Raw genomic sequence first — 13352 nt, 5'->3', positions numbered from 1 at the left:
GGGGAGTCTTCTCACATTTGAATAGATAAAATGAATATTGTGTGTGTGTGTTACTATATTTTATTCTTACTACTAATGAATATCCATTTCTATTTCAGTCCAGTGTTCAAGACGAGCTAATTCAAGTTCAGCCCAAGTTTAAAGCTCAGCTGCTAGAGGCTGTTGAGGTTTTCCGTGAGGACGTGTCAAGCTACGAAGCAGCATATGAGATGGTAATTTCTTTCAACTCTTTGCAGGGAACGCTATGTATTGTGAACTCATGCAACTTTGTCTTGTGTTGAACAAAACACAAAGGTTCAGAGAAAGCAAGTGGGCTTGAAAATTTAAATTGCAATCATTTATGGTTTTAACAGGAGTGAACAGCTCCAGTCAAAAACAATTATTGTTGTTCCACAAAGATTAGAGGAAGCATTTCTAAAGGAGAAATGTACACCTACCCACACATATAGGCATGTAACATTAAATTCCTCTGCCCTTGTGGTTGTGCATTCTATATACTTTGAAGGAACATGAGAATAGAGCAACTTATACCAACTTAGTGCCCTCCAGATTTGTTGGAGTGCAACTCTCATCATTCCAAGCCAGCATGGCCATTAGGAATGATGGGAGGTGTTCTCCAGATATGTTGGATTGCACCAGGTTTGGATAGGCTGGAATAGGGCATAGGTTTCAGTTTAATATAATAACTATTTTTTTATTGACTTCCCTTTGCTTATTTCAGGAAGGACCTATGGTTCCAAATACACCACCTCAAGAGGCTAGCAATAGATTACAGATATTCCAGGTAAGGTTTTTTTCAGTGTTAAATTATGAGTGGCATGGTACCTGGGTAGGTTTTAATGCACGATTCAACAACAGTTTTGATTTTAACTGCTCTGAACATGACTTCTAACTTCAGGGGTGAGCATCTTGTTTAGTATTGAATAGCACAGTAAAATATTTTGCCTTCATATATTCAGAGTTATCTTTGCAATCATAAAGATTAGGAATGTATTTTTAAATTTAAGGGGGATTTTTTTAATAAGTTGCCCACACTGAAGCAGGGGTGGGAAAACAGCTTTTGACTCAGTTCAGACAACATGTTAGTCAATGTAGTGTGAAAACGCCACTCAGTGGTTGAGTTTTTAGGAAGTACTCCCCACACAACATGTTCTAACTCCACCGTTGTATGACTGTGGGCATGGAGTTGAGTAAAATCCATTGTGACGTTTGATTGACAGTTCCTCCACCCTCTCTCCTCCCCCGGTCCTCCGGATGGTATCCCATCAGCCATTGCTGCAAAAAAACCACAATCCTGGCAGCTCTCCTAGAGTGGCACTTGCTCCTTTCACCGCTCTTGCCAAGGAACTCTATAGCTGGTGGGAAAAGTCAACGCAATGCAACAGAAAACTACACGGAGCCCTCCACCCAACACACAACACAATGGTTGTGCAGAGGAGAGTTGTGCAGAACTCTCTTCTGCACAGTGTGGATATTCAATGTGGAGTGTTTTCCCGCCAGACAACACATTTCTCAACGGTGGTGTAAAACCTCCACCGTGGAGTTCTAAAATCACCGTTGAGAAACGTGTTGTCTTAACTTGGCCTCTATGTGGCTTGATTAGCTTCATTCTGGCTAGTTATACATCAAATGGTTGTTTCTTGACTTTAAGAAAAGTATTGCATCAAATCAGATTTAGTCCCTGAAAATTTTTATCACTACACATTTTCTGCTTTCCATTTATCTCTGACTATACAATCATATTTCTTGACATTTTATTTTCCATTATGATAACCTTGAGGCTAAACTTTATGTGGCACCATGAGAGCCGTTTGGCTGCCCTGAATCTTGCATCGTTATTTAACTCTGTAAAAGATAAGAAGAGCTAATCAAGCAGTACAAGATAACTGGAAGGATAGTGTTATCCTAAGTTCAGGACCAGTTTTGATGTGGTTTTATCAATGCAACGTGCAACCACCGCTTTCCATGCACATGCAAATTCAGGCATAGTTTCTTATAGCCCCTGATCAAATAGATTCATTGATCATTTTCATTACCATCTGCCATATCTTATATGTTGAATCCTTCTGTTTTCAGGAGAGATTTTGATCTAGCACAGGCCTCCACCAACAGTTTGGAAAGAAGGGAGTTTTCATTGATTTCCCTGTTACTGCATGTCTTCATCCACATGTGTAGTGTCCATGAGTACAAGAGGAATGCCTGTTTTTTAAGACTTTAACTATGAGACATGATGTGCCTAGGGAAGGTTACACTTACACCAGGGGAAATTAGCAATCAGATCGTGGACTAGAGTTTAGAATCAATAATCAATATTACAGAACAACAAAAAAGCAGTTACCATGGACTGATATGCGAGGCTGTCATGGAAATGAAAGGTTGATTTACACAAGCAGCATTCCACTAGGACCAGCAATTATTTAGTTAATTTATAAGGGGAGATAGTGAGATGAAGAACCAAATGCCACAGAGAGGGGAGGTATGAGACACATGTGTATGTAGTGCTGTTAGCAGCATGGCTATCTTTTGCGGGGAGATGGGGAGAGAATGGAGGTAAAGCAGAGAAAGAGAAATAGAGAAACTACCTCTCCTAGAGAGGAGGAGGAGATCTTCTTTTATGGGATGCTGTGAATAAAAGGATTATCCTTGGCTCCAGGATACTGGAGCTTGTTCTGTGGTGGGGTTATGGGGGCAAGCAGAACCCTCACAAGTCTCTTTACTAGTCTTTTCTTTAATAAAATCTTGAAAGGGGAAAACAGGCACTGTGTATTCCCAGTGGATTTCTAACTAAAACAAATGGAAAATAATCAAAATAGAGAAGGGAGATAAGAACATAAGGAGATAAGAACATAAGAAGAGCCCTTCTGGATCAGACCAAGGGTCCATCTAGTCCAGCACTCTGTTCACACAATGGCCAACCAGCTGTTGACCAGGGACCCACAGGCAGGACATGGTGCAACGGCATCCTCCCGCCCATGTTCCCCAGCAACTGGTGTATATAGTCTTACTGTCTAGGAAAATACCATTATCCATGTGTCTTTTGTCCGCACATGTTTAGGCAGAGAAAATACATGTGTCAGACCAAACTGGCAGTGATTGGGTTAGAACTATACAAAAGACAAGCAGCTGCACAGATTGGCGAGAATGAAGAGCAAGCCAGAAGTATTGTAGTGTGGAGAGAGAAGCTAGTTCTGAATATGAAAGTAGGAGAGGAAAGCAAGCCAGATAGACAAGATAGAATCTGAATTGGTTTGAGAAGTGGATTCAAAATGTAAATAGCACCTCTTGCAGTGGCACAGGAAATGTCTGGGTTATGTAAGGGAATGAGCCTAAAGTAAGATATTTCTTGTCCCAAGGTGAAAAGCTGGTGTCTATACTTTCCCCCCATCTAATGGTCTACTGTTAGCTAAGATTCCTCTATGCACCTGATAGTCTGTCTTCCTCTAATTAAGGGGAGGGCAATGTGTGACCCTCCAGAAGATTTGGCCTATAACTCTTATCATGCCTCACTATTGGCTATGCTGGCCAGGACTGATGGGAGTTGTAGGCCAAAACATCTGGAGGGGTACATGTTCCCACCTCTGCTCTAATTGATTAGGTATTGACTCTAGCATTTCTTCTTCTAGTAGCAAACTGTCTCTAAACAGGAGACTAGGATGGGGGTGAGTGAGCACTGCCAAGCCTTTAGGCTCTTCTTGAGCCTCTCCATAACCTGCTATAAATACAGCAGGGATGGAAAAGAAAAAGCTAAGGACTCAGGTTTGATTTATGCCAAAGAGAGAGAAAAAGGGATGGAGAGTGTGATCAAATTTTGCCACCATGAATGTTGGATACAAAGATGTGTGTGGTGTGAAAAAGGGTTCAGTGCATCTTTTGGGTGTAAATCCATTCCTTGTATTTTTCTTCTGTGGGAGTCCTTACAGTGCTTCCTGTACTGCTTCCTCTTTACTTCTCAAGGCTCTCTTAACCAATTCAGTAAGGTATGGAGTTAAGCTTGATTACATTGGAATGGGAGGAAGACTTAGTGCAGTGATCTGTGATTTCCAGAGATGCCAAGATAATTTGGTGGCCAAAGGGATTTCCACCTTGATTCATGTTACTAGGGGCTTGTCTACATGGGCGTTTTGCCCCTGGATTGCTTCAGAGTGGTGGCAGGTGATCTATAGGACGTCGGGTACTTACCCCAACCTTTTTAGCTTGGAGCAAGGCTCCGCGCCTCTGTGGAGCCTTGTTAAGAAAAAAAATTAAAGGGGGAGGGGTTGGAAATCCCACCAGGGAGGGAGCACCTCGTTCCTCCCCCTTGTTTCCACCCAGTTAGCTGTAAATGCGATCCTTCACGTTTACAGCTTTAAAATAAAAAAAGACCAGTCAGTCCCATTTTTAAAAACAACAACAAACCCCTACCCTGAGAAGAGGGGGCACAGATGCTCCCTGGCACCCCTGGACTGGCTGAGTGAGTGCTCGGGTGGGCGGGCGCAGCGGCGCCAGCACCAGGAAAGCTCGCAACTGCACTCTTTCCGATGTAGATGGTCAGAAGGAGCATCAATGCAGCTGCAGTGCAGCTCGCAGTGCCGGGTGCAGCATTATCGCCGTCATGAAGATGAGGGCCACAAGTCCCAGTGGGAACTTTGCATCTTGAAATGCTCTTATGCAGCTGCTTCCAGTCTACACAGTAGCAGAGAATCTGGATTTTAATTATTTATTTATTGCATTTTTATATCTCCCAGTAGCCGAAGCTCTCTGGGCAGACATCTATGAGACAAACTCACAAAATGGCATGGAGACTTGCTCTTGGCAACAGTGCCTATGTGCTAGTTAACACATCCACTGCACATCATGAAAAGAAGGAGACCAGGATTATGATGTTATGTCTGACCCGGTCCTCAGACCTCTCATATGAGAATGGAACTCAAGGACTTGTTGTGTGTGTGTGTGTGTGTGTGTGTGTGTGTGCTTGAATTTAAATGAATGGGATGTATGAGCAAGCCCCACCCACATTTTGCCTTGGCCCCTCCCACCACTGGCATGCAGCCTCTTGGAGATTAGCCATGAGTGAATGTGACCTTTGGGCTGAAAAAGGTTCCCCATCCATGATCTAAGCCCTCTGTTAATTTCTGCACTTTTATTTATTAGGCCAATTTTGATGAGCTCTGGAGGAAATTTGTTACTTATTCATCTGGTGAGCAGCTATTTGGATTGCCTGTCACGGACTATGAAGTTTTACATAAAATCAGGTAACTGTGGAAAATTGTTCTGCTTGCCAGAATAAGTTAAGCATTGTAGAAAGGTAAATCAGGTAACTGTGGAAAATTGTTCTGCCTGCCAGAATAAGTTAAGCATTGTAGAAAATTGTAAGCTACCTACTTATGTAACTGTACATTGGGTTCCTTATATAGACTTCAGAAATATCTTCCTTTTAAAAGTTGGTGGAATAAGGAGAATAATAGGGGCTATGAAAAATGAGCAGGCCGCTCTGTGGTGGACATTGCTGATGAAGTGGAGATGTGGTGGAGATCTAAGAGGCAGGATTAAAAATGGGCTATAAAGAGCCTTTGCTTAACTGGAATTCCATCTAGTGAAGTACAGGCAAGAAGGGTTGTTTGGAAGACTGATACAAGTCTAAGCACCTCGAAGTTAGGTTTTCTGTCGAAATTCTAATCCCTTGCTTTTCATATCCTCCATGGGTCCACCCTCTCCCCAATAACTAAGACATTGATCTGTTTTTTATTGAAACTGCAATGAAATTGTTTTCATTTCAAAAGTCATTGCCACGTTGAAAAACCAGGCAATACAGATTTATTTAATTTGGTCATTCTTTATATATTTTTATAAACAATTGTAACCTGCTAGTCAATACATAAATTGTACAGAAGTGTAGGGCTTCTGGTTAGAGTTTTGGATAGACCTTGACTTCCAACAGCTTCTAGAGAAAATATAGAGAAAAGTCCTTTGCTCCATGATATTTTATTTCAGAATAAATCAGCCATACCTTAATAATCATGTTACAGTAGGCAAACAGAAGTAATGCCAGTGGTTATAATGAACAATGCCACTTCTTGCAGGAAGGAGCTAAGTTTGCTTCAAAAACTGTATGGCTTGTATGATACCGTGATGAACAACATAAGTGGATATTATGAAATTCTCTGGGGTGATGTAGATATTGAAAAAATTAATGCTGAACTTCTGGAGTTTCAAAACAGGTGAGCTTGCATATAAACCCCAAACGTTTAACAGATAAATACCCACACTCTAGATTATTCTATACCATTGATCATGCTGTATGCACTGTGCCTCAATGTATATGATAGGCCACTAGGGAGGCTTCTTTCAACAAGCTGCTTCAGACGAGCGTTCTATCGCACGCTCGCGACTGGCCACTCACAGTCCTTTGCGGGGCGTTTTGACACTGTGGAATTCCTCCTGCACGTCTCCCACTCCTCCTGCTCTTTTTTCCTTCACAAAATAAGCCTCATCAAATCCGGGTAGTGTTTTTTGTGTGTGGCTATAACAAAATTTGCAGCCATTTCCTGTTGTGTGCAGGAGAAGCTGCGTGATAAAAGCGCCCACTGAATGGGCCACGTGGTGGTTGCTTGCTTCCTCTTTCTTCCCTGTGAGAAGAAAGAGGAAGCTGTTTGTCCCTTTTGTGGGACTGAAGCAGGAGACAAAGTAACAGGAAACAGAGGGCTCATCTACACCAAGCAGGCTATTCGACTTTGAAAGCGGTATAAAAGTGGTATATAAAAGGCAAGAGCCACACTACTGCTTTATAACGGTATTGAAGTGCACTGCAGGATCTACACTACTGCTTTATAGTGATACTGAAGTGCCCTGACAACTGTTGGGGCCCATGACACATCTACACCAAGCAGGATATAGCACAATGAAAGTGGTATGAAAGCAGTATATGCTATGTGTCAGTGGGCCCCAATAGTTGTCAGTGTACTTCCATACTGCTATAAAGCAGTAGTATGGCTCCTGCCTTTTATATATCACTTTCATAGTGGAATATACTGCTTGGTGTAGATGAACCCAGAGTCCAGTCCCCCCCCCCCCCCCCAGTCTGATGATCCTCAGTACCAGAGTTTGCATCAATTGTGATTGGCAGGAATAGCACTTTCTCACACTTTCAAGGCCATATCAGCAGGTAGGCATATTCGGGCCTTCCAAGCTATAGCCCAGTTTTGTGGAACTTGCTATTTAAATCTGCTTGATCCCAAGCGGTCAATCCTTTAGAATGCAATGCACAAGGATTTCATTTTTAGGAAGGCCTTTATGGGAGTTTATAGGAAATTTTACAATGAGATTATAATTTTGGTTCTGTAAGATCTTTGTGCATTTATTTTGGTTTAAAATAGCAAATATGTTTCTTTTCTCTGAAAGGTGCCGCAAACTACCCAAAGGGCTTAAAGACTGGCAAGCCTTTTTAGACCTGAAAAAAAGAATAGATGATTTCAGTGAGTCTTGCCCACTGTTAGAAATGATGACCAATAAAGCAATGAAACTGAGACACTGGAACCGCATTTCTGAAACAACTGGGCATCCATTTGATGTGGAATCTGATTCCTTTTGCCTTCGGAATATCATGGAAGCACCACTTCTCAAGCACAAGGATGATATTGAGGTAGCCCATCATATTGTTGCATTTTATATTTTAAAAGAATGTCTGGCTAGGGAGCAGTCTGAGAGCCAGTGAGCATGGTCTAGTCCAGATCAACAAAAGATAAGCCTTTCTTTACAGTTAAGTGATACTTTGGGCTCATTTAGATGTGCTTCCAAACATCTGGTACTTTTGGGGGGAGGGATGCATGTGCTGATTTCATTTTTTTATTATTAGTAAACTGTGTCAGAAAGGTTTGAGAAGGGTTTGTGCAATGGTGACTAGAAAAAAAATTCCAGACAATTTCCAGATATTATGTGTATTTGTAGAACAAATGCATGATGGCCTTTAACACCTTGATCATACATCTGGAAGGTAGGCTGAGAGTAGTTAAATCTGCATGTCTGTGATGAGGCTGTTCAATTAAGCCTGGTCCTTGTTATGCTTTTATTGGTATGGGTAGACCATGAAGTGGACCACTTATACTTGTGGGTAATGAAAGCAGTGTAATTTTTCCTCTTTGCTGTGGATCACAATACTCCCTGCCCTCATTCTAGGATATTATGAGTACAAGAAAATGACATCCAGCAGCAGGGGGGAGTGTAATTGCCACCGCTGCCAGGGCCGGAAAAAAGGGCAAAAAAGATGACCAAGAGAGAACTTCTATGAAACTTCCACCACAGAAAACTATATTTTGAGCTGGAAATAATTCGCCTAAGAACGATTAACTTAGCTCTGGTTACAAGCTAACTGTGTGGTTCTGTGTGCTAATGTGCTGTATGCATAGTTACTTTTTAAAAAAGTGCTGCATTTTCAAAGAAATGTTACAGAACATGTTTTCAACTGAAATGCTGCTGATAAGCCAGGTTTCAGATCCCTTAACGCCTGACATGAAAATGATACGGTTAATAGCATTCAACACTATCTAAAAGATATACCAAATTGCACAAGGTATACGTGCCTATTATATTAGGATTGTGTTTTTATTGTTATGAACCACCTCAGGGCCCTTATGGGAACTGAAAGGCTGCATATAAACGTTTCTATAAATAAATTTAAATATATGCATGTATGTACAGACAAACATTGAATAGCAGCCCAAAACACGACATGACATCTTTGCATTTTTAAACAACGTTCAGATGTCTCTATTCTGATGTTCGTGTATTTTGGGTGTTTGAAACTTGCCCTCCAGCTATGTACATTTTGAAAAGCCTTAATTTAACATTTTTAATCTTTTAAGGATATTTCTTTCTTTATAGGACATTTGCATATCTGCTATTAAAGAGAAGGATATTGAAGCTAAGCTGGCTCAGGTAGTTGAAAGCTGGGCAAATCAGGTGTTGAGTTTTGGCGCATTCAAGGGAAGAGGAGAGCTACTGCTCAAGGGAACAGAATCTTCAGAAATTATTACGCTGATGGAGGACAGCTTAATGGTTCTGGGCTCTTTACTGAGTAACAGGTAGTTTCACGGAGTTTAATAATTTTCTTTCATTAATACATTTTCTCTATTGAGGAACCTGCCCCATGTTCCCCAAACCCACAAAAATATTCTAAGCAGACTGGCACTGTCAGCTTTGGTTATGCTGATCACTTGCTTAGGAAACGAGGAGAGGCAGGAGACATTCAATCCCTCTATCCTCACAAACAGATGACCAGCACCTTCAAAGCTGACGGTGATGCCTGTATGTTCATTAGGGACCTTCATTACCCTACAGGGCACCTTTTGTGCAAGGGACCACATGCAGGAAGGCCGTCCTTGTACAGAAGACTGATCCCAGGCTTGACTTGCCCTTGCTGCTTTAGGGCAAATAAGTATCTTTCGACCAACATTAATGTCAGGGCTGCACAGTGATCAACTCCTCCATGGGCTGACTGGGTGTGATATTTACCTGACTTTCTCCTGGTGTTGGGGGTGTGGGGGTGAGGAAAGAAGGTAGGACAAAGGACACTCTGAGGGCTAGCAAGCCTGTAAGAAGCATGGAAGAGGCAGTCAGGTGGTGAAGATGGTGGAAGGATGGAGCACCTAGCCCCAGTGATCCAGTTTCTCCTTGAGAGCACTTCTGCCCTGATTAAGCCAAGACAACTGGCACAGGAGATCTGCAGCAACCAGGTGAGGTGAGCATCCCCCCTCTCAGCCATAACATCTGCAGGACAGGGGAAGCGCGTGGTGCCTGACTAACCTTGACCATAGCATTGGGGATGTGCGTTCTAAGGACATACAGGGTGTTCTCCTGTTCCACCTTCTCCATCATAACTGGTGGCTAGGACAATGGGAACTCACAGTCAGTAATATTGGCTTGGTGCAGATGTAATATTGCTAGTTACCCAGTCATGGTTAGCTGATTGAGAGAATCCATTGAACATGCACATACCTCTTTCCCCCCTTTTATGCACACATAACTTCCACTTTCTTTCTTTTCATTTATTTTAGTTAGTGCTATATCAGCACCAATGTTAACATTTTCTTTCCCCAGGCATTTGGCAGCAGGTGATAAGTTTTAATTGATTCCAGATTTGATTTAAGGCTTGGCTGATTGCTCAAAGTAGTTTTGGGATATATGTTGTCTCCATTATACAGTCTGTTGTGTGTGTTTTATGTTTTAAAAATTTGCATATTGTTTTAACATTTTAATCTTTGAAAAATGTCCTAGAGAGCTTTGGCTATGGGGCAGTATAGAAATGTAATAAATATTAATAATAGAGTTAATTCAAACCACAATTTGCCAATCTGCTTCTAATCGAGGTTGCATTTTGTGGTTTGGGACTAACTAGGGTTTAGTACAACTTCCATGCAGTTGTGAGGGTTAGCCACAGTTAGCTCCAAAATTGAATCCCACAAAAGAGGGGGAGAAAGAGGAGAATGGATCCATGGGCAGCATTATGTGTAGTATGAAAAATGCAGTTCCAGAACTTAATGTTCTTATTTCTTGCTTCCTATTTTTAGATATAATGCACCATTTAAAAAAGATATTCAGAACTGGGTGTTCAAACTTAGCACTTCCAGTGATATAATTGAAGAATGGTTGATTGTCCAAAACCTCTGGGTTTACCTTGAAGCTGTTTTTGTAGGTGGAGATATTGCCAAGCAGTTACCTCAGGTAAATCTACAATTGGTGGATTTTGTAAAATATAGCGGAGTAGCAGTTGGAGCTTGAAAAGACCTCTGATATTCATTCATGTACCCATTACAATTATTCTATTTAGGAAGCAAAACGTTTTCAAAATATTGATAAATCATGGATAAAAATAATGCAGCGAGCCCATGAAAATCCTAACGTAGTTAATTGCTGTGTTGGAGATGAGACTATGGGACAACTTTTACCACATTTACATGAGCAGTTGGAAGTGTGCCAAAAGTCACTTACTGGGTAAAAATTTTACAAAATTCTTTTCAAATATGAAATTTTATTTAAGACAAAATAATATTTTATTATTTTACTTAACATTATCTTTCATTGTTGTTTTAAATTACCTGCTTAATTTTTAGTGGGGGTTTTGTGTTAGTTTTAAGTGAAGAGTTTTAGGAATAGCTATTTGGGGAGCTATTATGATGGTTTGGGAATTAATTTGTAGCATGTACACTTAACTGTAGATTTATGAATTTAGGCCTGTATATGTAAATTGGGTTATATTCTCTGGCCTTGTTTTTTTTTCTTTTGATTTTTTAAATAAACTGAAAAGTAATAAAAAAAAAGTTTGCAAAGCCAGAAAAACTGCTATATTTCTGTCTATAAAGTAGTAGTCTTGCATATTTGTATAATAAATTCACTTCAGACAGTTAGTCAATTGCCAAGACTAAGTTATAGCTCAAAGAACAGATAATATTTGAAGGGGGGAAAGGAATATATTTCTAATAGTAGTAAATCTCCCCATAAATCTAGGATTGCATACACCCATACTTCAATTTTTACTACTTATTTTCTTAGCAACGAGAAGACGATGGAATTTAGAACTGTAGCAGCTGCTTATCATTTCACTGAGGGATGACTTTAAGTTATGTAGGGCAATAGGCAGTAGCTGGGATGGTTTTTAAAAATAAAATAAAATAAATAAAAGCGTGAAAAAAATTAAAACTAGTGGCTGTCACATGTACATATGTCATGAAGGAGTCTGAAGATACATGTTAATGTCATCAGAGAATTGCCTAATACTCATTTATCACCCTTTAAGTGCTCTGTATGTATCCTGCTCTGAAAAAGATAAAGTAACAATTGTGGTCCAGTTGCTTCATGAATCCTCCTTCCATGACTGCTACATCTTTTTGTCAGCAATGCAGGACAGGCTAATGCCTAAGGCCCTTGGGATGCTGCACCAGCGGTGTGTTGTGTGATATGTAGGGACTTCCCCACAGTCCTGGCTCATGAAGAGCAGTGGCAGGAACCTCAGGCCAAGGGGCTAAATCTGTCCCTCCTGGGGCCCCAATCTGGCCCTCAAGGTTTCCCTAGAGGGCCACACCCCTTTGCCCTAATTGCCAATCATTTGGTGGTTTCCTGGCTTTTATGTATTCCCCCCCCCTTTTCAAAAGCTTAGTTGTTGGCACTAAGAGTTTAAAGCTTAAATATACCAGTATTTTGGGCTCACTCCCTTTGCCCCACCCTCTGTTGCCTTTGGCCCCACCTGACACTGGAATGCGGATCCTGGAAGCTTCTGTGAAATCAAATTCAGCTCTCAGGCTGAAAGAAGTTCAACACCCCTGCCTTAAAGCAGGGAGAGCTGGTCAGCCAAGGAATGAGGATGAAAGAAAAATAAAAGTTACAGGTTGAGAGGCAGACCAAGGTCAGAACCAGAGAAAGTCAGAAGGGTGTCTGGGAAAGGAAATAGACGGTGATACCGGTGATACCAGGATACCTGAGGAGAGGCTTGCTGAGCCAAGAATAGGATTCAGAGTAGGCAAGAGCTGGAAGAATAACCAAGGTCTCTAAGCCGCATGCCAATAAGTTGTGCAGATAAAGGAAAGTTCATCTAAGCGCAGAAAACAATTACAATGCGGGGGAGGGGTGCAAGAAGAAAAGCAATAAAGACACTTGGACCCAGGCAATGAATAGAGCCCAGCAGAGGAGCAGAAGTTCTAGGAGTTATGTCAGCTTCAGCTAACCAAAGGCTGCTGAGTTTGCAGCTGGGGCTGAATATTAACTGAGTTAGACCATAGCAGCAAAACAACAACAGGGTTTGTGACACCATAAAGACTTAAGTTTGCAATCTTCTACCCACTTACCTGGGAATAAAAGCAATTGAACTCAATGGGATTTATTTCTGAGTAGACATATATAGGATTGTGCTGTAATAAATTTATTAGTGCATAAGCTTTTGTTGGTTGACAAGATGCCATCTTGCATTGGCACAGGGAGCCCAGCATGAATTCCTGTGATTTGTTGCTGTGTGCTTCATTGCATAGGATTGACTCTTCATATGTTTAGTTGTATTTTAGTGTGCAAAGGACTGTAGTCTTAGTTTGATAAAATGCATATGATTCTAATAAATGGGAAAATAAATATTTTTATTAAAGAAATATATTTTCTTATTAAAGGTATTTGGAAAAGAAAAGATTGCTCTTTCCCAGATTCTTTTTTATCTCTGACCCAGCTCTTCTGGAAATACTTGGACAAGCAAGTGATTCACATACTATTCAGGTACATATGTTGTATGTGTGTGTAATTTATTTTGAAAAAATATTATTTTCTATAATGATCAAATCTGGATGCAGGGAAAATAAAAGCATGTGGCAAACTATTTCTCCAGACTATTAAAATTCAGC

General features: G+C 40.8%; 1 protein-coding gene across 1 annotated transcript in view; it reads left to right on the top strand.

The window, feature by feature from the left end:
* The window catches only part of DNAH8 (dynein axonemal heavy chain 8), a 154984-nt gene that overhangs the window by 48654 nt on the left and 92978 nt on the right, over nt 1-13352 (top strand). Inside the window, exons 27-35 of the mRNA XM_063125403.1 lie at nt 99-212; nt 722-784; nt 5131-5231; nt 6060-6197; nt 7378-7618; nt 8857-9056; nt 10542-10695; nt 10802-10965; nt 13125-13227. Of these exons, the coding sequence (XP_062981473.1) occupies nt 99-212; nt 722-784; nt 5131-5231; nt 6060-6197; nt 7378-7618; nt 8857-9056; nt 10542-10695; nt 10802-10965; nt 13125-13227 (1278 nt within the window). The remainder of the gene's footprint in view (nt 1-98; nt 213-721; nt 785-5130; nt 5232-6059; nt 6198-7377; nt 7619-8856; nt 9057-10541; nt 10696-10801; nt 10966-13124; nt 13228-13352) is intronic.

This window comes from Elgaria multicarinata, chromosome 4, assembly GCF_023053635.1.
Source record: "Elgaria multicarinata webbii isolate HBS135686 ecotype San Diego chromosome 4, rElgMul1.1.pri, whole genome shotgun sequence".
In the NCBI taxonomy this organism is placed as follows: Eukaryota; Metazoa; Chordata; class Lepidosauria; order Squamata; family Anguidae; genus Elgaria; species Elgaria multicarinata.
Note: the sequence above shows the minus strand (reverse complement) of the source record. Positions and strands in the feature narration are given on the sequence as shown.